Genomic DNA, 21,997 nt, shown 5'->3' with positions numbered 1-21,997 from the left:
GAGAGAGAGAAAGACGGGATATAGAGAGAGGCATGACATATACGCTCATGCACAATGCATGGTACAATAGATTTTTAATACCAGTGATTCTGCCATGATGCTGTATCCAAGATAAAAAAAATTGATATTGTGAAAGGATGAGGGTGTCTATATGTGCTTCTGGAAGCCGACCCCGACGCGGAGGCATGAAGTGGTCGCTTTAGGAGCAGTCGATGGGTTATTTTGAGGAAGGCGCATGTTGTTTGTATTTTTTTGGAGGCGATGAACTTCTTATGACAGAGAGCGAGTGAAGCGCAGTTTATTATCAATTGAGGTAATTGAGTTTCAGTTATATAGCCGCCACCAAAATGAAAAAAAGGTATAAAAGGGAGAGCCGCGCTCTCCTGGGACAATTCTTTTGCAGCTTCTGCTATTACTCATTCATCAAACGCCTACAGTTCATATACCCATCATATACGCCGCATTCACTCCTTACCGCACCCTTATTCCTCATTCCCTGCTTCACCACTCGCACAACTACCCACTCTCCATAACAAGTCTTTGACTGGCAAGGTAAGACCATTTTGCCTTCCTATCCCAAATTCTCTTTCTCGACACACATCCAAAAGACGTCCCCTCACAGTCCATCCCATTTCATCAAATTTTTTGCCACCAAATGGCGAGTGGGAGTGCATAGCACAAGGCCCAAACATTCTGTTCAGTTATCACAGAAGCACTGCGCTGCTGGGAACTAGGCATATTTCTGCATTCATTATATACTTGCTGTCTGCAGCAGCAACGACAGCGGACGATTGCAATCGGCCTGTACACACATCCCACAGCAGACGCGGATAAGGCAGACATGAACAGAACAGACAGGGCGACGGACTGAGGCAAGGGCACGCTGGCAGGGTCGTTCTTTCATCTTTTGTCATACCCTTTTATGGGCGTATGTCGTCCGCCCCATTGACGCACATCACTTTCATTCTGAAAGAGCAACCCTGAAAGACAACACTTCGTCACTGTCTTCATCTCTGATCTCATTTATACCTATACTATATTTCATCTCACGCAAACACACATCGACTTCTCAGCGGCAACGCCATTGTTGTCCGTCTTTCACAAAAAATCACAAGTACACAAACCCCATGCCTTTCTTCTTCAATTGCAATTGCTAAAAAGGTAAACCGTCAATAAAGACGCTGCGCCGAAAACCAAATCCGTAAATACACCGAGATTCAGAAACGGACGAACGGAAGGACGGAGTGAGCGATGAACGTGTGTGTGCGTGCGCTCGACAATATTGTGCTCCCATTTCTCATTTCAATCAAAAACAATGTGTCAATTAATCAACGACTATTAGCGAGCATTCGACTTTTTTTGTTTCCTATACATTTTTATGATTACTCTCTCTCTCTAATTCACATTGAAGTCCGTGAACATATGCGGGCACGATTGACGTCTTGTAAAGTCCAGCTGCGTATAGTAGAAGGCGCATGAAAGGAGACGTTGTTTCGGGTCAGTGCTTCCCTCCCGTTTCTCATTGTAATGTTCTCCGGTACATCCAATTGAACCATTGCGCCCAATGTAGCCGAGAAAGAGGGCTCATTTGTTCCCGCTTTCTCCTTCCGCGCTCATTATTCATTCTTTCATTTACGTATTTGTCCTACATTCGCTAAATGCGTGGGGAAGGAAGAAAAAAAAAAAAGCAATTGGAACTTGGTAGATGAACTACGCTTTGCTCGCTGTTCTACGCTGTCTGCCTTCCCTTCCCGTATGTCCTATTTATCTATTCCATTTATCTCCGGTAACCGTGGCGCGATTACATTCTCTCCTTTTCCACATCCTTCCAGGACCTTCTTGGCGTCCCCTTCATGTTGTAAAAAAATTTCAATTGCCGCGACAAGTGACAGGCGGGACGTGTCCCTTTCCAGGGTTCGCTAGTTGGTGTCGGCGGAAAAATCACGATGGTCCATGGTCCTTTTTTGTCCACAGCCGTGTCTTATCCCTGCTTTCTCTTGATTTTTTTTATTGTTTCCTACCCATCACACTTTCCACATACTATCTCCTCCTCTACTGCCTCCTCATAAATGCACCAAATGACATTGTTGTGCTGTGCATGCTCGGTGCGTGTAGTTCATCTTGGTCAATTGGTCGATATGATTTCTATTTCTAGCGACCGCGCTGCATGTCATGCTTATGCCAACTGTTTAGGCGTCGACACATTTCTACGCTGTGTTGATGTTGTTTTTAATCAAGCACAAAGCGAGGGGAATGTCAGGCCATAAACGACACTCGACACTCCATTCTACCTTTGCCACGCACACTCTTCTGCAAAAGACCAGTTTTGCTGCGGCACCGGTGGTTTATACCCGCTTTTGTTTTTTCCCGCGAACACATGCTTTTAAACGGAGCTTGGCCACCAGTGGAAGCGCCTAGTGGAGATGACTCGATTGACAGCCAAGACTTCGAAGACCTAACCTTGTATGAAAAATCTCCATTTATAGAAAAGTCAAACAGATCTTGTGATCCACTAGACTCTGGCCTGACAATAAGTCCATCACCGCTTTGACTCGACCATAAGAGGTAGGTACTTTATATTATATCCCTGTTACTGAACCCAATTGAATGAGCGAGTCGATGTTTGTGCACAAGCCAAGAAAAAAGGGAGAAGGGAGGAGATCGATTTTTTTTTTTTTTTGTTAACCAGTCCAATGACAGAGGTGGACGATGCACCAAATGTCCATTGCCACAGACACAGACGTGTACTACACAAAACAACAAACACTGCAGTGTTGCTGTGTGAATGTAATTATTCTGCAGCATTCCAAGGCCCCTACTGTTTTTCTCTTTCATAAGCAGCAGCAGCACAACACATCCGATGAACTTAATCGGGATGGCTGCGATCGGCATTTTTTTTTATTTATTTTATTTTATTTTTTTTCTCTTCTCTTTTTTCTTACACCACTACAGCACCCTCATTGTTCCATGGCTGTATGACAAACGCACAATTGTTCTTCCTTCCTTCCTTTCTTATTTTTTTGTTCCCCTCTTTTTTTCCGAGGGATCTCTTTTGGTGTTTTTGTCTTTTTTATCTGGCATTCAATTGAAATATGTGTGAGGTAGGAGGGGATGGCATACCCACTTCTTGACATATGACCCAAGCGTGTATATATACTCACCCTCCCCCCCTTCTTTTTGTCTGTTTCCTTTTTGCCTCTCTTTTTATTTTTCCCCGCCCTTTCTCATACATCTTCCCTCCCATTAATCTCACCCTGGCGCTCTTTATTCCACTCCACCCACTACAGCAGCAGCAGCAGCATCAGCAGCAACCAAGAAGGACTCATCCATCCACACCGTCGCTCTCGCCGCAGCAAACACAATTCGATCCTTTTTTTCATTTTCCTATTCTTTCACAATCCAAATTCACACCCTTACACAAGAACAGCAGCTCCCCAAGGATCCTAGTAATCCAGCTTCGTCATCCATAGCACTGCTCCACCCCAACACAGTCCTCTCCATTGAGAGAGTACCATCGTCATCCTGTCGTTGGTTCGGCAAAATCGACATGACCACTGACCCAACCAATTCTTCTGTCGAATCCAATTCTCACTCGAACTCTATCGCACGCTCGCGCCCACATCCCCAGTCACCGCAGTCACCCCCACAGCCACCTTCAACTCTTCTACAGGCACCAGCTGTTCCTTCTTTTCTTCTTCACACCAATACCAACACCAGCGCTAGTAGCAACAGCAACGTCCACCGACGACGCTCCTCCGCTAACAATAGCTACGCAGCCTCACCCTTATCCGCCTCCACCTTTTCTTCAAGTTCCTCCAAGCGCATCCCTGCCGATAATACCTCTGCCACAGCCAATATGATGCTCGGGCACGCACTCATTCACTACAACCAGACACTACCACAGCCTCCTCATTCACCCCCAATGCATTCTAAGGAACACCAGCACCGATCGCAGGGCTCATCCCGTCCAGGATATGGCCCCAGCGCAACCATGTTCGCATCCGTCAAGGCCGAGTCATCTTTACTGTCTTCCTCAAGTGCAGCAGGGTCGGCCCGAGTCCCGCTGCCCAACGCTAGGCTACCCGTTCGACTTGTACTATCCGACCCACGAGTCAATAGCTACCTCTTATCTAACAAGTTCGCGCAGCATTCAGCCCATTCTTCATCACGACAGCATGATCTGGCTCCAGGGAGCAGCTGTCCGCAGTCGATACCCGTTCCCGCCTCTGCCCCTGCTCCAACTACTGCGTCAGGAGGAGCATATGTGGCACCTCGTCGGGAGTGTGAGGTGAATACAGTATCTCCTATTCCATTCCCAAGTCCTGCCCCTTCGATGCCGTCTGTCTCGCCCGAGTTCCATGTGCCATGCGACTTCCATGCCGTTGGCTACCAGAAACATACCCGTGATGATCGCTCTGGTCAGCTCAGTCACGAGCGACAGCGCCTTCACCACAATCAGCAGCCGCAGCGCACCCAGCAAAGGCAGCGTCAGCCTGATTTGTCATCACCGCCAACTTCGGAAGTAGATCCTATGAGCGAATCAAAGACGCTACCTCCGCTATTTCGAGCAAGCCCTCCACCTCAGTACAATGGCAGGTCGCATTCAAGTTCGCATCCAGGCACACATCTCTTACTGCCATCCTCAAGAACAAATCTGGGTCCTGTGCAATTAGCGAACTCGCTTTCGGCATCCAGCAACGCCTTTTCTGGTTCCAGTAGAGCTTCCTATGGTCTCTTCAATCCGGCCACAGACAGCCGAGCAGTGTCACCGCCCCTGTCCAACCAAGCATGGTCTTCGAAGCATCACCATCCCAAGATACCCATCCGATCACCGGAGCGAGCTGGCCAGGAGCTCATGATGACATCAACGACGGACACGGACTCGAGTGCGTACATGAACATGGACTATTATAACATCTACCGACAGAACCCTCTGCTTCTGAGGCCACAAGGTGGACGGTACGATGAGCGACGACATTCCACATCCAGTCATCCTGAGGACAGTGTTCCTGGCCCAGTGCCCAACCATGCGCACTTTGACACGTACTCGGGCTCCAAAGGAAAAGCGAGGGCTTCAAGCACAGGCTGTGGCAGAAGACATTCGCAGTCGCTATTGTCGACCGCAACCTATCGAGTGCTGCGACACGAGGATGCCAAGGAAGAGATGGATACCAGCCAAGAAATTGTACGCAGTCTTGGCATTCAGTCTGCTGCAGCCAAGGCTAGATCTTCGACCTCTGCTCGACCGTTCTCGATGTCGATCCAACATTTGTTGACGGACGACGACTCCAGTGGATACTATCAGTTCCACAGCAGCAGCAGCAGTTCGAGTTATGGTTCCGAGGATAGTGCGGCAACTGGAGGCAAGCGCAAGATGAGTAGTATGTCAGCACTGGATGGAAACGACCAACCCAAGTACAGGCGCATGTCTAAGAAGCGAGCTGCGGAGCTTGGTCTGCTCGACGAGGACGGCAATATCATGAGAAAACGAAAGCGTACCAAGAAGGTCCAGGATCCCGATCATGTCTCTCCCAATGGATTCAGACATGGTGGTGAGCGCACTGTTCAGGAACCTGAGGAGTTGGTTGAGCTCGACCCCGATGTTGGCCCGACTTCAGTCCTGGATAGGATCCCACGACCCACTGTCTACTGGAGGGGTAAGTTGTCATATCATGTCATACCATGTCATATCAAGTTGAATCCGATATATTGATGTTGTTCTTGTTGCAAGTGACTAACCAAAGAACTTGCAACGTATATGTACTGTATAGGTCAGCCTCTTTCGGTCGTTGGAAAGCCTGGATACGAACTGTTGCACCCATATGAGACGTACATTGCATCGACACTTCGACTTTCGCCAGCACAGTATCTTAGTTGCAAGCGGACCTTGATCCTCACCTCACGCGCATACTACGCCAAGCCTGACGGAAAACAGTTCAGGAAATCGGACGCTCAGAAATTGTGTCGCATTGACGTCAATAAGACCAGTCGGCTATGGGAGGTCTTTGCCAAGGTGGGATGGCTGGAAGGCATCTCTGAGCGCGATATCTGAAAGGACAGACAGATGAACAGCAAAGGGATCGTTTAGAATTAGTCGTGCAAGGGTCAGAACGGCGCCAAGCACTAAGCAGCATACAACAAGCAGCAAGCAGCAAACAGCAAACAGCAAACAGCAGACAGCAAACAACACACTGCCGACCAAATCTTTGCTGGCATTGCTTTCTTTTTTTCTTATATTTTTTTCATCCAAACATCCCCTTTGTACTTTTGCAGCTTTGTACACATTATTATAATTTTTTTTTATGAGCCATAACACTCTTTGTTCGATAATTCTCGTCATGTATTCTACATGTACTATCAATCCCCTTTGCAAATATTTCGATCCGCATTTTCTTATGGTTCATGTTCTTCTTTCACAACAACCTTATACAATCCTGTAAACCATACTTTACACTACTTTGCTTTTTTTTACGTCTTGCTTTCTTAGTCTACACTTGCACGCCTGTACTTCTCTATTGCACCTTAATGCCACTTTCCTTTGTCATTATGATGTTACACGATACTAAAAAAAAAATAAAAAAGCGTCAGGCCTAATGTTTATACAATGTAATACAATGTGTGCGGGAAATAAAGACTCATATCTGAACCATCATCGAAGAACGAAATACAGGCATAAAATACAAGGTATTTACTGTACATATTATCTGCAGGCTATCATAACATTTCAGTCGCGTCGTGTTTGTTTGATGGGTGAAGCAATCATATTCTCCTTGCTGCATTGCTTGGGCATTATCCGCCGGAGCCGTCCTTTCAAGTGTAGCAGAAGGTCTTTTCTTCCCCAGTGAGAGCCTCCGCTGACGCATTTCAGCGATAGTACCTTTCCTTATGAAGGATTGTGTTATGCTGCTGCTGCCGTTGCTTTTGTTGTTGTTGCTGTTGTTGCTTCTGTTCTTGGTCCTGCTGTTGCGGACTCTGTCGCTGCTTTTGTCCGTGCCCTTGCTGCTGTTGATGCAGAGGACGCTGCTGGAGAGGACTCTCTTGATACTGTTGCTTCTGTTGCTGAGAAGCCTGGCTCTGCTGCCAGAACCGTTTCTGTTGCTGTATGTTCTGCTGCTGCTGTTGCTGTTGATGTTGATGTTGATCCTGTTGCGTAAGTTTCCGCTGCTGACCATGATGGTTATTTCCAGTCTGCCCCTGATCTCCAGATAGTCTATGACCCACACCTGCATTTCCCAACGCCGATAGCTTCGGTTCACTCGTGTTCCCAGCAGAGATTGGTTTCTTCGGCAACGAGTATCGAAGTGCTTTCGATCCCTGTGCTTGACTCGCTCTATCCGTATTAGTGGCTGCGGCTGCGAGATCCTTTGTAGAATCATTTCCAAAAGTCAGCATCGTCGTCTTCGCTGTGGGCGGGCTAGCCTTCGCATTCGTATTCGTATTCGTATTCACATGAGGGAAGAAAAACTTTGAGCGAGACCTCATAAATGCAGAATTCGGACCAGAATCCAATCCAGAGTCCGCTCGATGTGTCTGTTCGCCTGACAGTGTGGATTGCTGTCCCGTAAGGTGAACCACCGATTCTGGCGCGGCCGTGTTGACAGACAAGGGCTCCTCAGTACCTTTTACGGTCATAGGACTCAAACCTGCGGCCGTAGTCGTGAGAGCGGCGGCGGTAGTGACGGTAGTGGCCGCCATGGAGGGAACCGGTGAAGTCTTCTTCTGTACCCTCGCCAGACGAGGGTCCGTGGGTCGAGCACTAGGCAGCCTTGGATCAGGATATTGTCCAAATGGGCGAGCGACTGTTGAAATGCTGGGGACTTCCGCGATTGCAATAGGGTTGTTTTGGAAATAGTAATATGGGTATTGACGATCTATGGACTCTTGTTTGTCAAAAAGTTCATTACGAGTTTGATCTGCATTCTTTCCACTTACCAGCCTCGTTGGACTCATTAACGACCACACTGTTTGCCTCTTTAATCGATGTATTAGAGACATTCTCAGTCGCTATAGAAATATTCAAAAATAAATCCCAAATGATGTTGTTAGTTCGCACTCAATTCCAACACTTTCAAATACCTAGCCAATTTGCTCCGCATCCCGCTCAACCCACCAGAGAGTTCCGACTGCTCAGTTGATACGACAGTCCGCTTTCTAAAAGAAGGCAGCGCCGTCTGATCAAACAGCAGGTTGGTTGTAGATGGCACATAGCCAGACGCGCTGGCCGAATTGACTAATGACGATTTTTGCGCTGCTCCTTGATCTGCGCCTCCTATAGATGCTGCTGTCGTATTCTTCAAAGGAGCTCTACCGTCCCTCTTTGACGATGACAAAGCAGGTTCCAATCCTGCGTTTGGTGTGGTCTTTGTGCCTTCACTCCCCTTAGTTGTTGTAGATGAAGATAGAGACGTCGGCGGTAGGGCGAGAGAAGGTGACGATACAGCCACAGAGGGCGCTGGTCGATTCACTGGGGTCGCCGGCGGACACAAAGGCGCAACATCATCACTCTTGCTCTCCACATCGTTCTCTTTCCGCTTCTTGATAGCGGGTTGAGAATGCAAACGCGCCTGGGACACCAGCCATCGACCATGGCCAGATTTTTGCGTATTGAACTTTGCTGACCCTGTAGCAACCACCTCCTCCATAAGAAGATCGTCAGAGTTCATTCTTTTTAACTCTCGTTTGCTGTCATGGTCACTGGAATGCCTGTCCTCGAGACTGGTGAGGTCAAACCAATCGCCTCCCATATCGTCATCGTCCTCCCAGTCGATGATCAAGCGCCGCTTGTTTGCGGAAAGAGTTCCAGGCGAAGGGTTATCAGTGTCCTTGGCAGCTGTTCCAGATTGGACATGCGGGTCTGCTGCTTTGATTACCGGCGCCGGTTCCTGAACATCTGCTTTGTCGCTGCCATGGTGAGGCTTCTTTTCCAAAGCAAGGGATTTCTCAAGTATTGAAGTGGATCCTTTGGTGAGGCTCAGTACGTTCGCTTCTCTCGTCAATATCTGGATCTTCCTCCTGAAGTTTTCCGCTGAGAAATCGGACCCCTTTGCAGCAGGGACGTTTGTCGCTATATCTGGAGACGGCTCTGGTGGTGCCTTTTGGGAGGTATCTGATATCGCCAATGGTGCTGCTGAAAATCCCTGAGGCGCAATCGAAGCCTGTGGTAGTGGCTCGATTGCCTCCTGCGCTGCAGTTAAAAGACTCAGCGTTGCATCAATACGGTCTCGCGGTGGAGTTAGGGAGCGATCGGGTGCCACTGTCGCCAACGTTTCAGTCCTTGGCGCGTTAATCTCCATCTGCTCTGATTCCTCCGTCGACTTGTGTTGTTCTGTGGTAACAGCCGATAGATGACTTGTATCCTTTTCAGACTCTTTGGCTTCAGCCTTGCTCTGTTGCAGACTCTCATGCCCCCCTGTCAAAGAGCTCTTCGATTTGACTGTCACTGGCGAATCGCCCTCGCTTGAGGTTGGCTGAGAATCTGTAGAAGTTTCCTGCTCAGATGACGCGCCAATTGGTTCCTTGACCAGCTCTTCAGGCGAACGATCCAGTATGATGACTTCTGACCGCGTGGCTGATTCTGTCTGAGATCCTAATGCGCCCGTTATAGTACGTGGACTTGACGATCCTGTTCCGTTCCACATCATAGATTCAGACAAAGGCACGTGGGGAGGTGCACTGACAGGAACGGGTACAGCGACAGACGGCACTGTATCCCCTGCTGTGCTTGAATGAGAGACTGGAGGTGCCGCTGATGCTCTCTGAGTGGACAAGGCGGGCTGATGATCCATATTCTGGATGGCTATGTGTTGACTTGTGGGAGGGGCTCCGGAAGTACTGACTGCGGCCTGCTGTTGTAGATGTACTGCCAATGCCGATATCTGTGTTCGAAGGTTGCTCATGGTGTTAAGCTGCTGCTCCGCAAGCCGCTCCAAGGGAAATTCCTTTGCAGCGCGCAAGTTGTCAGGTATGTTGGCTGCTTTCAATACTTCGAGCTGCGCCCTTGTTGCATTCCATTCCTCAGATACTTTCCGCCATTGGTCATTGAATGCCTTGGCATTTACGTGGTTATTGATAAGACTGTAGACCATTTGCATTGGCGATTGTTGCTGAGATGGTGTCTGCAGTTGAGCTGATGGTGGTTGCGGCAGTTGTTGCTGTAGCGTTGATTGCTGTTGTTGCTGAGGCTGCTCTTGTGGTCGTTGTTGCCATTGTTGATGCTGCTGTTGCTGTTGTGCTGCCTGCTGTTGCGGGAGCTGAAGTTGTGGGGGCTGATATTGCTGCGATTGTTGCAATTGTAAGACTTGTTGCTGCTGTTTGGACTGTTGCTGAGGTAATTGCGACAATTGCATCTTTGCGAGTAAGCTCCTCTGCATCTCTGCTTGTAAGTTTTGACTGCTCGCCTGGTGTTGTCCCGGCACTGTCGCTGGTGACATTAATTGTAGGTGACTCTGTTGAAGCTGCTGCTGCTGCTGTAGTTGTAGTAGTTGTTGGTATTGATGGTATTGTTGGTGTTGATGTTGTTGCTGTTGCTGCTGTTGCTGTTGCTGTTGCTGTCGTAGTACTTGCTGTTGTAGTACTTGCTGTTGCAGTACTTGCTGTTGCTGTTGTAGTACTTGCTGTTGCTGTTGTTGCTGCTGCAGTTGTTGTTGTTGTTGTTGTTGTTGTTGTTGCTGTTGCAATTGCTGTTGCAGTTGTTTATGTTGTGGTTGCTGCTGCTGCTGCTGCTGCTGTTGTAGTGGTGGTTCCTGCTGTTGTCGCTGGAGTTGTACAAGATGATGTACTTCCTGGTATATCTTTTGGTGGTCCCTCTGATGTTGAACCTGTAGGCCAGCCTGGTTTTGCTGCAATGACTGAAGTAGCCTGGAATATACATCCTGCAATTGCTGATACTGCGGTGTTCCTGGAGGGTGGCCAGAGATCTGAAGGGCTTGCAACTGCGCCTGTTGAACCTGCTGTTGATGATGCAAATGCAACAGCTGCAGCGTTTGCAGCTGCTTCCGTTCCAGCTCCTTGAGTTGCTCAGCCATCTTGTCCGGCGAAAAGGGCTGGCGGATGAACCACTGCACATAATCCCGCTGCTTAGTCCATAACTCGCTTTGTTCCCGTTCCAATCGCGTCACCAAGGCCGAGAACGAGATCGGTGGGAGGCTTTGAATCTGGTTCTGGGCTTGAAAAAACGGAGATCCGGATGTTTGGAAGGCTGACGGTGGTGGGGTGGCCGCGTGAGCACTGTCGGTTGGCGAGTGTATGGGCGGGGTGAGTGCTGACTGGATAGCGCGGGAGGGTAATGTGGGTATAGTGAGAATTGGGTGCGCCCGTTCCGTAGATGGTGTTACTGTCATTCCCGCCTGCGCTGGTGATGTTGTTGTAGGTATCAATGAACTAGGCGCGCTACTAGGAGTACGCATGACACCCGACTTTTGAGCAACAGCTGAGGCTAGGGCCGAATAGTGCTCGCTGATGAAGTTTAAGGTAGCCTGATGTTCATCCTTAATCGTATTCAGTTCCGCCTTCAATGCAATCTCGGCCTCCGTCTTTCCCTGGAGCTTTGATTGCAATTGAGTTGCCTCTACGATTTTGGCATTGGATATTTTCTGAAGGTTGTTGGCACGCCATTTGAGCTCGTTGATCCCCTGATTACTCTGAATGATTTGTTCACGTAGCTGGTCTTCTGAAGCTATCCATTGCTTCTCCGCCTCCTGAAATCTTGAGATTATCGTCTCAGAAGCCCGGAGCCGCAGTTCCAATTCCTGGCAGGTCTTGCGAAGCTTTTCTGAATCGTCCAGAGCGCGGACGTGATCTGCAGTCACCATCTTGAGTTCCTGCTCCAGATCATAGATGGCAGCGGACGAGCCCTCCGCAGAGCCAGATCCTTCTGGATTTGATGGGCTACCACTGGGTCTGTCCAGTTTGGCCCTTAAGACGCTGTTTACCTGTTCGAGTTCGGCGACCTTCCTGACTAGGGTCTCATTCGACAGCTTGGAGGTGATGTACTCGGAGATCAAAATGTTTTCATCCTGCCGGATTGTTGATCCATAGTCTACATAGAAGGAAGGAAGTGGCAGGAGCAATGGTTAAAGATTCAATATTCTGTTTGACGACAAACGGATACTAATTACGGCAATCTAAATAGCTGTGTACGAAACAATGGTCCATACCTTTCACCAAGGTGACCAGGTCCTGGGTAAACCGCTTATGGCGCTGTTCCTCGATCCTGAGGAAACTTTCTCTGATAGCGTCGTTATTCACATCTCCCTCGTCAGGCGGGACTGGTATCGACTCACTCATGGTCCACAGGTGATTCGGATGTGCAGAGGACCGCGATGAATGTGGAAGGAATGCTTAGGAACTAATGGAAAACAAAACAGAGTAACAACAAAATAAGTTTTTTTTTAGAGATACTGTTTATTTTTATAGCTCTTAACAGCTACGTGGATCGCCTCTTGGTGATATGCGTGGTGGCCAAAGACTATGCCCATGGTCTATAGGTCGCTTTGGTGGCAAGGGTGGGACACATTCGATTGTCGATGTGATATGCTGCGCCATCGCCTTCGCCATTGCTGTGTTCGTCTTGTTGCAATACAGCTTGACCACAAAGTCCACGATCCAGGGGTGCAGATATTGGTCTGGGTTTGCTAATAGTTTTGCCGGCCACAAGCACTGGCTGGAAGACAACCCGGTCCGCAACCGCATTCTTTCTCTGGGTCAGCCGTCGAAGGGAGACACACCCCAAAGCCTTGGATGCACCCTGAAGGCAGCAGAAACAGCAGATAAGACCACCGATGCAAGCAGCAATCGCGATTACGACAGTCTTTAGGTCCGCAGGCGGTTCCTTCAGCATCCCTTGGTCTTGTGCAGTACTATTTTCAGTGCCGTGGCTCTTTACGATTGAGGCAACACTTGCTGTCGTAACACTGTTGCCGCTATTGTCCCTGTTGGTTTCTTTGTCTTTTGATTTGTGTTTTCTAATGGTCGGATATGTCTTTGGTCGAGGCACGGTTGGATAGTTGGTTGTGCTTACAGCTTGTGTCTTGGCGGCAGCAGATCCTTTTACTAAAGCATGCGTAGTGGCCTTGACAGGACTGAGGGAGGGCGAAGTAGCGACTAGGGAGTGAGGCGAGGCCGGTGCGCTACAGGCTGGGTGTACGAGAACGCATGCTGTGATCCACATATACATCCATGTCGATGTACGATGCCATGCGAAATAAAAATGCAGCATCTTGAGCTCACTTTTCTGGTTCGATTGTTGGTAGCGGACAATTGAGGAGAAGGTGGAAAAGAGAAGTGTCTGCGAGATCTTGTAAAGAAGACCAATCTACCAAGGAAAGTGAGCATAGTGAGAATGGTCTCGCCAGGAAACAAGACAGTGAACTATGCGTGGCAAGCGTGTGCCATCCATCTCGCGCTACTTGTGATGATAGAAGCGTGGGCTCATCTCGGAGAGAACTTGCTGCTATGTCGCGTCTCCTGAGTTGTTCCTGGATGCATTACAACCACAAAGGCAAGTGGAACAATGCAGGGTCCACAATGCAAGGTTAAAACTGCATTACGAGTGAGGAATATCTTTCTTTATCATTCATGAAAAATCGATCCAAGATACCAATAATCCCACGTTTGTTGACAATGGCAACGAGTATACATTGATTTTATTCTAAAGTGGTGTGCGCTCGACATTCATCTTTTTTCTTTCACACGTATGGTTTCATCAGCTTCATCCGCATCATCTTCTTCTCACGGTAGGCATGCTCATTTGTCGCTTTTGGGGATGTCCTGCACATGGTACACGTCCTCAACATTGCCAGGTCCCTCAATGCAAAGACCCAGGTTGCGGATCATTCCATCGCTCAGACGGTAGCACCACCCATGGATGCTCACCTCCTCGCCACGGCTCCAAGCCTTCTGGATGATCGATGTGTGCGACACATTGAGTGCGCTCTGGATCACGTTCAACTCGGTCAATAAGTCTTGCTGCTCCTTGCCGCCATGAGGGAGGGCCTCGAACTTCTTGCGATGGATGGTGTACAGATCCTTGATGTTTCGCAGCCAGTTGTCGATGATACCGAACTGCTTCTGGGTCAACGAGGCAGCGACACCTCCGCAGCCGTAGTGACCACAGACGATGACATGGCGCACCTTGAGCACATCGACCGCGTACTCCAGCACGGAGAGCAAGTTCAAGTCCGTGTGAGTCACGACGTTGGCGATGTTACGATGGACGAAAATCTCGCCGGGGTCCAGGTTGACGATTTGATTGGCGGGCACGCGCGAATCAGAACATCCTATTGGAAAAATGGAGGGGGAGGAGAAAGAGATGGTGTGAGATATGAGTAGATTGAAAAAGTGATGGGATAAATCTGATAGCACAATTGGGTACATTGCAGAGGGTTATCTGTAGATATTTTAGGCAAATGAGGTGCTTGCTTATCACAAAATTTTTTGTTGAGGAAGGACACAATACGAAGCGAATCACCTACCGATCCAGAGAACTTGGGGTTTCTGCTGCTTTTCCAGCTTGGCAAAAAAGCCAGGGCGCTCCATCTCCGTCTTTTGTGCCCAGGCTTTGTTCTGGCCCAGCAGCTGCTCCGAGAAGCGATGGGCCTCGGCCGATATCGGCGGGAGGTGGATAGGTTGACCAAGGAAAAGAGTATCGTCAAACGCACTGCCTTGTGCATGTTTGGCGCAACAAGCATCATGAGCATGGGTTGCACGCTCGACCCCATTGTTCTCGTCGAATGTCTTGTCCTCGCTCTGATTGAGACGTCGGCTGAAGAGCGCATCTGTCGCAGTGGCAGCAGCAGTGGTGGGGCTACTGGCGACGCTGCCAGCAATGCTCTTTGAGGCTACGGCTGTAATGGCCTCGTCGACACTCTTGCGGCCATTGCTCGAGGAATCACTGGGGAAGCCAGTAGAAGAACTAGTGGAGAAGGCCGAGGATCCAGCAGTGGCATTAGTGTTACTGCCGGTTTGGAGTTTACGGAGGAACGGATGGGATTTTATCTGAATAGGGGAGGACGGGCTGAAGACACTGCCAGAATCTGTATGGGCCGAAATCTTGGGCCGACCCTGGCTGGATGGTGTGGAGATAGCCTCAGCTGAGGCAGAGGAGGAAGTAGGGGCAGAAGGGTTTGGCCCGATCATTTTGGAGCGCGTATGAATAAGAACTGGTTGGAAAGGAGAGGTGGGTGAGGAACGAGGGAGGTGGAGTCGAGCAGAGTGTGAAAAGTTGCGAGTCGGAAAAAACAAAACAGAGAAAAAGGGATCAGATATTGATTGTCCGGATTTGAGATACTTGGCGAGCTGTCTTGTGTGCGCCACCGGAGGACAAGTAGCAATTCGACCGAGAGGCAGGATCATAATCTCGCGTTTTTAGAAAACTAGGTTTCTGTTGATCAGATGGAGTAATGGGAGGTGGAGCAGAAGGGTTGGAATGTAATGGAAGAGTGGTGAGGCGTGGTGAGACGTGGTGAAGACAGCGGTGGTGGTTTTCGCTTGCTGGTGTTGTTGTTGTTGTAAAGTAGAAAACGGCGGAAAGGACCCGGAAGGAAGACTAAGAATGACTCTTTCTGCAGCATCAATTGAACGTTCAATTAGAAAATGGGTGACGTTTCTAAGGAGAACCTGGAAAACAGTAAAAGGATGAGAGAGTGGGAGAGTGAGAGAGCGAGAGAGTGGGAGAATGGGAGTAGCGAGAGCGGAGAGCGGAGAGCAGAAACGAAAAGGGATGGGGCCTTTTGGGGGGAAGAAGAAAGGGGTTTTTTATACATGTTTGTGGATCTCCAACGGAAAAATTGCCCCTATGCTTTTACCCACGGTTACGTTATTCGGCCCTTATGCCCCACTATGTCCCAAGGCTCCGTCCTGATGTCTGGTGGCAATAATGATGTTGATAATAAGAACCGTCATCATCCTGGTAGTCATCTGGCCGAATAGGTACAGCTTGATTTCTTGCTCGCCACTTGATCCATTGTTGCGCTCGTGTGTTACCCTCCAAGGCAGTGGAGCTGCTCTGCCGTTTGTCCAAGTAAAGAAAAGAAATTTCCGTCCAGCCAGAGGGATCGTGAGAAAGTAACTTTCATACTCCGATCTTTCGCCCACGCTAGCCCCACGTCCTCATTCCTTTTTCATACTCTACTCGCATGCCAGAGCTAGGCCATGGCAATGTGCCTGTTCCTGGTTTTCTCAGTACCATCCCCAATGCTTCAAATACATCACGCAACATCCATTTCGCCATGACCATATCATGCGGTATAGTGTTGTTATTGTTATTATAAGCCTTATGCCAATACTACTCTGTCATCTCATTCTCCTGTGGAGGCTTGCGTGGCCAGACCTTACGCCTGATCCGTTCCATATCCAGTCCCATCAAAAATCCAAATTTGTCAAAAAACTCGTCTGGCAACTCCCAACTGCTCACATCCAAAGCATGTCCATGACAGATCGCCCCCTTTGCCAACAGCTGAAATAACTCATCCATGTCGTACTTGTTTTGATGCAGAATCATCTGTGCGCGCAGCTTCGGACACGGCACCAAATCAATCCGCGCATCGTGTGGCAGCTCGTAGATCTCTGGTGAGATGTTCGGATCCACAGCCGGAGGCGATGAGACCAAGATGTCGAACTCTTTTTGTAGACGGTGATTTCCGTTCAGACCCAGTGATGATACAAACGCCCGCAGTCGAGATCCGATAGGCTCATCCCTTGCTTGTTGGTGCCATTGATCTAGCATCGTACTGTCGTTCACGACCTCCTGCGGTGTTGCCATGCTGCTCCGTACAAGCGATTGAAGTGTTCCTGGAGGAAACAGGGACGACTGTAGTTCATCAAATACGGTCGGATGTTTTGTGTAATCCGTATGCTTTGGAAGATACGTTCCTGGAGATGCATATGATGGCCGCAAGACCGACACCGGCTCGAGTGGGGACTTGACAGCCACCACTTGACCATCCTCAGAAGCGACAGTGACAAACAGGGGTGGGGGTTTGTAGAGAATCTCCCTGTTGACTGTGTATTTCCCCATCTCGTGCGAAGGGTCTGCCTTGGATAGCGACAACGTTAATGGGTGTGGTGGACCCTTGGGACATAGTGCTGGTATTGGTTCTACGAACGATTCTGTATGACCTTGTGCCTGCGGGACTTGTGGAAAGTGTGAATTGTGGCTGCATGACGATTCCTGTGAGCCGCGTTGCTTCTGTATCTGCTTTTCTTGTTGACGTCGGTAGAGCTCCTGCTTGACATCTTGAAGGACCGCCACATATCCGCCTCTGCTGAGCGTCGTTTCAAATGCAAAGATAACCTCACGCAGGTAATGGTTCTCCGTCACAGTGGTATCGAGGTGGATCTTGAGCTGCTTAACCTCGCGCTGAAAGTGAGCAGTGATATGGAATTGCTGTTCCTTGAGGTCCCTAATCATGTTCTCCAGCTGCTGAAGGTGGCGTTCCTTTCGGTCCCTGAAGGCTCGTTGTGCAGCTCTATTCTGTTCCTTTCGCAGCGCAGGCGAGGCTGCATTCGGCCTCTCGCCTATTTTCTTGGTCGTCTTGCTGTCTGATGATAGGGATCCATCGTTCTGGAACTGGGATGAGGGCTCATTGTCCTGCTCCTCATTGTCACAGCTCATGCTTTGTTCCTGCTTTCTTTCCTGTACCTGTTGTTTCAGTTCTGGTTTCAGGTCCTGTTCCTGGTCTTCCTGGTCTTCCAGCTTGTGCTTCTTGTTCTGTACGTTGAAGTAAGGCGCGTCGTCTGGGTCGTCTGATGATGCCGATCGGGGATACTGTGAAGCCATCGTCCGGATGAGTTTGAGAGGTGTGTGCTCGTGTGATGGAGTGGACTTGACAAAAAAGAAGTGGAGAACAGTTTTTGTGCCAGTGAACAATAACAGCATTTGATTGGTCTAGTTGGCAATTGATAGTTTCCGGAAAAAAAATTTATGAGTTACTATAATAAATGCAGGTTTATGAATATGGAATAAAGCTCTACTTGTTGATGGTGCGATCGTGTGTGCGCTGTCCTGCGCTTGGTGTAAAGACTGCCAGCTCGCGAGCCATCTGCCGCACCTTGGGATCAAAGTGGGACTATTACAGTGGCAAAAAAAAAAAAAAAACGTACAGCTGTTAGTCTTCGTAGTCTTTGAAGCTCTTGCATCGCGTAGTTACATCCATTTCGCGGTCCTCTGTGTTACCTTCATAAGCTCAAACTCCCATAGACTGGCTGCCATTGGGTTGCACAGCTCTGGATCATTCAGTGCTGGTAAGTACACACCGTTACCTGCCCGGTCCTCGTCTGATCCTGTGAGCAATTGGTCCAACTGCGGCTGCTTCTGGATCAACTTCTTCATGATCGTCAAAAAGTCTTTCATCGACTTGTTCGGGAAATGCAGCGACGCGATCGCAATCCGCTTTAGGAACGACGCAGATCGGATCACAGGTATTTTGCCCTTAGTCGAGAAGAACAGCAGCTCGAATCCCTTCAGAATCAGCTCCCGGTCAGTGTCCAGAACCACCAGCGCTTCGTCCTCAATTGCCTTCTTGCTGCTCTTGCCCTTCCACTGAGCCTTGGCTGCCTGCTTCTGTTTCTCCTTTTCCTTGGCGGATGACTCTGCGGCCTCGAAAATATCGCCTTCGATGTCGGAATTCATTGCCACGGTCAGTAGAGTGGTATAAAATTGAACATAGAACGCCTTCAGATCGATATTCAAAGCCTCTCCTTGCCCTTGCAGCAGATGGAAAGCCGTGACGATGCATAGGAGCTGTGTGCGGCGGTTGGCGGGAGTGTAGGGATCAAAATTATGTGCATCGGTGCCACCGACCATGATCTTCTTCAGAACCTCGAGCAAGTCCGTGAAAAAGTCAACGTTGATCAAATGAGCGAACCTATGGAGCGCGCAATGACGACCGGGTTAGTATCACATTGTGGATAAGTCTCTGCTGTGCTCCAGTTGATCCATAGCAATGTGGGTACGTACTTGGCAAGACCCTCCAGTACCGCTGGCAAAAGAGTTGATCCTGGGGCGTGCTTAAGGATACGGAAGTACGTAACAAAGACGAGCTTCAGAGTCTCGGTCTGCATCCGCATCTTTTCTTCCTTATCGACGACTGCCTCTGCCTCCTTCATCTCGACCTCAACCTCCTTCTTGGTTTTAAGCAGCTTGCGATTCTTTTTGCTGATATGGATTTTCTCCTTCTTTTTCCTTTTTTTGGGGTTTGCACCCTCATCGCCACCCTGTCGTGTCGGTAGCTCCTCCTTGAGTCTCAGTGTTAAGAACACATTGATCACATTGGGATGGATCAGATACGATTTGGACTTGATCATTTTTGTAATCAGCTTGATAGCATCCAAAGACGCCTCTCCTGACTCGTCTTCTGTGAATACTTCCTTCAATGCCTTGCTGCACGTCTCCGAGAGCTCGCTCCAATGACGACGGCTCATCCTGGCGATCAAGGCTGTCATCAGATTCAGTCGGAAGTTGAAGTGCGTAACACTCGTCAAGAGGTTGCACATGCAGTGAATCGCAACCGTCGCCAAATCTGCCTTGGCCCTCTTGGTAGCTTCGCCCTCTGCCAACGATCCAACAGTTGGAGCTGGTGCAGTCAAAGATACCGCTGCTGATTTTGATCCCAATTCCGCCTCTTCTTCCTCCTTTCCTGGCCGATCCTGTGCTAGCACCTTCTCGAGACTCTGCAGATAGTTCTGGTAGTTTTGAAGAAGTGATTGTTCATAATCGCGCAGCTTGGCCACCTCTTTGGATACAGTAACGCTCTGCTCCTTCTCTGTGAGGGGTCGAATTCTGTATCCGGGCAAGATATCCTTGTAAACTGCCAGTTGTGTCAACATCGCCAACTTTTTGATCACGTCGCTGGGATCCTGAGCCATAGCCCTCAGCTTCCTCAGCTGACCAACCTATTTTTCAAAGAATGAATAATACGAGCAAAAATTGGTTAACCGCTGTGATTTTCATGGTCGTATAATCATCATAGTGATACATAAAAAAGGTTCTTACGTTGGCTTCAGGTTCTGCGATAATAGCCTGAGCCATTGTCGCCATCTCCTCCTTCTTTTGAGCCAACAGCACCTTCTTGGACAGTTTCTTCTCAGGCTGCACATCCTCAATCTCCTGCTCCTCTTCTCCTGCCTCTTCCAACTCTTCCTCTGCAAAATCGCTGTCTACAACCTCATCATTATCTTCCTCTTCTTCCATCTTCTTCAGCTCACTGGGTCGTACACGGTCATCCTTAACCTCCTTAATGCGACCGTCTGCCAACTTAATGGGCAACCGTGTGCTACCCTTCTCTGACCAACCCTCGGGCCTGCGAAGTGTCTGCTCGTAATCCTGCTCTTCATCTGAATCCTCTATCCTTTGCTCCTCATCTTCGTCGCTGTCGTCATCGCCTACGCTCTCATAGTGGCCCTCCGCCATCTCTAGCTCTTCGTCCGACATAAGTTCGTCGCTATCGTCCATATCGATGCCCATGTCCATGTCCATGTCGCTGTCGGCAGAGTCCAATGATTCTGATTCCGAATCCACATCGTCCGCTGTCTGATCAATAGGTCCCTTCTTTAATGCTCCCACTGTCGTCTTTTTCTTGGCCTTGAGAATTTCGTTCCTATTTGAAGATAATTAGGACAACGGTTCAAACCGGGTCAGTAAGAAAGCCAACCGCATAGCAGACATTCTTTTCGCGAGGAGTAAATCTATGGGCGCACATACTTCGCCAGTTTGACGGCATCCATCTTGTTCAAGAAGCTGGAAAGCTGGCTATTCTCCTTGAAGAACTCGATATCTTCCTCATCAATCTCCACATCCTCTGAGACCTCAAAGTTGGGGACAACAATCTTAGGGACCTTGATCTGCTTCTCTGTCTTTTCTTTCTTGCCTCCAGTTGGCTAGCATTGAAAGTCAGTGAGCGAATGTTAGAAGAGATAAATGGTATCTGATTGACCAAAGGGTAGCGAGAAAAAAAAAAGAAAAAAGCGAAGCGTACCTTTTTCTTTTGAGGAGCACCCGTTTTTGCAGCTGCGGGTTTACTAGGCTTGCCGCCCTTGCTGCTCTTCTTCTGAGCCATACTGTATAGAAGAATGGGGAGATGAGTGCGGCGGAGGGAAGTTGTAGAAGGTGAAGCTGATGCGGTTACGGTCACTGGTGAGAAAAGGGGTGTGTAGCTCTCAGTTCTGAAGATGTAAGCGTTGTTCAACTACCAGCACCAAAGAAAAAAAAAAGTGTTTATTGTTTGTCAATTGTGACCGTAAATGGACTGCCTTGCCCCACTCCACACCCTCGGGGGTTCAAGGCAATGCCGAGCAACGACTATTCGGTCCCATCGCACTTCATCAAGTCAGACGGCTTCTCCATGGATAACCCGAACCAGAGTCCCAGAAACGAATACCAGCCTATCTCAGAAGAGCGACGGCGCTTTCTCGAGGAAAAGTACAAGCGCAGGAACCTCGCCCCGGAATCGCTCGCCATTCGCCCTGAACTTCGCAAACTGCACATCGCCACTATCATCTTCGCCTTTGGTAAAACAGCGCTTAACATTATGGATACTTGCGCTTCTTTGGAAGATTTAAGACCAAAGGGGTTTAGTTGTCCTGAAGTGAATTGAGATAATAACACCTATAGCGTATCGTTCAATGGGCTACTTCAAACAATTTAGGACTGGGTGGATATTTTGCACTCTATGCAGACTTTGGGGAAAAAGAGACAGTCTTTTCGCCGGTACGTTAACCTATTTCAGGCATGGAGCTTGGGGCCAGTCGATGGAGGATAAAGGTCCCAAACACAACTAGCTCGATTGCTCTGACACTGGTGTTATCTCTTTTTGTTGTTTGTAAATAGATCCGGAGGTACTACCGTCGGAAAGCGAATGAGTTCTGGTCATTAAGCGAAGAAGAGAAGAAGCAGCTAAAGGAGCAAGGAAGGCTATAAGCGGACATCATTGCCTGATTTCAACACACCAACATCAACTTAGATTAAGAGCACGAGGATTCGGAAAATGAACGAACCAGCCCC

The 21,997-nt window shown here is 48.9% G+C and overlaps 8 protein-coding genes across 8 annotated transcripts; 2 read left to right on the top strand and 6 right to left on the bottom strand.

The window, feature by feature from the left end:
* Positions 1 to 408: 408 nt before the first annotated feature.
* Positions 409 to 3,309, bottom strand: BC939DRAFT_446682 (uncharacterized protein). The gene is made up of 3 exons (XM_051554998.1): positions 3,288 to 3,309; positions 2,487 to 2,565; positions 409 to 552 (listed from the first exon to the last, which is right to left on the bottom strand). The coding sequence occupies exons 1-3, from the start codon at positions 3,300 to 3,302 to the stop codon at positions 413 to 415; spliced, it is 234 nt and encodes a 77-aa protein (XP_051413812.1). The 5' UTR covers positions 3,303 to 3,309; the 3' UTR covers positions 409 to 412.
* A 238-nt stretch (positions 3,310 to 3,547) lies between these two features.
* On the top strand, positions 3,548 to 6,052 carry BC939DRAFT_501716 (uncharacterized protein; the record flags this gene model as incomplete). The annotated part of the gene is made up of 2 exons (XM_051560199.1): positions 3,548 to 5,657; positions 5,772 to 6,052. 2 exons carry the CDS (start codon positions 3,548 to 3,550, stop codon positions 6,050 to 6,052), a joined length of 2,391 nt encoding a protein of 796 aa, XP_051413811.1.
* Positions 6,053 to 6,864: 812 nt separating this feature from the next.
* BC939DRAFT_475735 (uncharacterized protein) lies at positions 6,865 to 12,285 on the bottom strand (the record flags this gene model as incomplete). The annotated part of the gene is made up of 4 exons (XM_051558528.1): positions 6,865 to 7,880; positions 7,933 to 8,004; positions 8,111 to 12,037; positions 12,156 to 12,285. The coding sequence occupies 4 exons, from the start codon at positions 12,283 to 12,285 to the stop codon at positions 6,865 to 6,867; spliced, it is 5,145 nt and encodes a 1,714-aa protein (XP_051413810.1).
* Positions 12,286 to 12,390: 105 nt separating this feature from the next.
* On the bottom strand, positions 12,391 to 13,250 carry BC939DRAFT_446674 (uncharacterized protein). Its single transcript, XM_051554997.1, has one exon. The coding sequence runs from the start codon at positions 13,214 to 13,216 to the stop codon at positions 12,467 to 12,469; it is 750 nt and encodes a 249-aa protein (XP_051413809.1). The 5' UTR covers positions 13,217 to 13,250; the 3' UTR covers positions 12,391 to 12,466.
* Positions 13,251 to 13,743: 493 nt separating this feature from the next.
* Positions 13,744 to 15,135, bottom strand: BC939DRAFT_501714 (carbonic anhydrase; the record flags this gene model as incomplete). Its single annotated transcript, XM_051560198.1, has 2 exons — positions 13,744 to 14,276; positions 14,472 to 15,135. The coding sequence occupies 2 exons, from the start codon at positions 15,133 to 15,135 to the stop codon at positions 13,744 to 13,746; spliced, it is 1,197 nt and encodes a 398-aa protein (XP_051413808.1).
* Positions 15,136 to 15,788: 653 nt separating this feature from the next.
* Positions 15,789 to 17,874, bottom strand: BC939DRAFT_446671 (uncharacterized protein). Its single transcript, XM_051554996.1, has one exon. The coding sequence runs from the start codon at positions 17,774 to 17,776 to the stop codon at positions 16,283 to 16,285; it is 1,494 nt and encodes a 497-aa protein (XP_051413807.1). The 5' UTR covers positions 17,777 to 17,874; the 3' UTR covers positions 15,789 to 16,282.
* Positions 17,755 to 20,619, bottom strand: BC939DRAFT_112236 (nucleolar complex-associated protein-domain-containing protein). The gene is made up of 4 exons (XM_051549928.1): positions 19,991 to 20,619; positions 18,956 to 19,890; positions 18,173 to 18,863; positions 17,755 to 18,065 (listed from the first exon to the last, which is right to left on the bottom strand). The coding sequence occupies exons 1-4, from the start codon at positions 20,471 to 20,473 to the stop codon at positions 17,967 to 17,969; spliced, it is 2,208 nt and encodes a 735-aa protein (XP_051413806.1). The 5' UTR covers positions 20,474 to 20,619; the 3' UTR covers positions 17,755 to 17,966.
* Positions 20,620 to 21,216: 597 nt separating this feature from the next.
* On the top strand, positions 21,217 to 21,806 carry BC939DRAFT_112135 (uncharacterized protein). The gene has a single exon (XM_051549927.1). It carries the CDS (start codon positions 21,238 to 21,240, stop codon positions 21,553 to 21,555), a length of 318 nt encoding a protein of 105 aa, XP_051413805.1. The 5' UTR covers positions 21,217 to 21,237; the 3' UTR covers positions 21,556 to 21,806.
* Positions 21,807 to 21,997: the final 191 nt, after the last annotated feature.

This window comes from Gamsiella multidivaricata (genome assembly GCF_025024155.1).
Source record: "Gamsiella multidivaricata strain RSA 2152 chromosome Unknown BC939scaffold_21, whole genome shotgun sequence".
NCBI lineage: Eukaryota > Fungi > Mortierellomycota > Mortierellomycetes > Mortierellales > Mortierellaceae > Gamsiella > Gamsiella multidivaricata.
This window is presented reverse-complemented; position numbering and strand designations above follow the sequence as displayed.

Excerpts from the sequence above, each read along its gene's own strand:
- BC939DRAFT_446682 (XM_051554998.1), bottom strand. Across the intron at positions 553-2,486 it reads ACAAGATCTGTTTGACTTTT|CTTGCCAGTCAAAGACTTGT; the intron begins CTATAAATGGAG and ends AAATGGTCTTAC.
- BC939DRAFT_446674 (XM_051554997.1), bottom strand. The coding sequence starts at position 13,216 with ATGCTGCATTTTTATTTCGCATGGCATCGTACATCGACATGGATGTAT.
- BC939DRAFT_446671 (XM_051554996.1), bottom strand. The coding sequence starts at position 17,776 with ATGGCTTCACAGTATCCCCGATCGGCATCATCAGACGACCCAGACGAC.
- BC939DRAFT_112236 (XM_051549928.1), bottom strand. The coding sequence starts at position 20,473 with ATGGACATGGACATGGGCATCGATATGGACGATAGCGACGAACTTATG. Across the intron at positions 18,864-18,955 it reads GTACTGGAGGGTCTTGCCAA|GTTCGCTCATTTGATCAACG; the intron begins GTACGTACCCAC and ends CGCGCTCCATAG. Across the intron at positions 18,066-18,172 it reads GGGAGTTTGAGCTTATGAAG|TCCCACTTTGATCCCAAGGT; the intron begins GTAACACAGAGG and ends CCACTGTAATAG.
- BC939DRAFT_112135 (XM_051549927.1), top strand. The coding sequence starts at position 21,238 with ATGGACTGCCTTGCCCCACTCCACACCCTCGGGGGTTCAAGGCAATGC.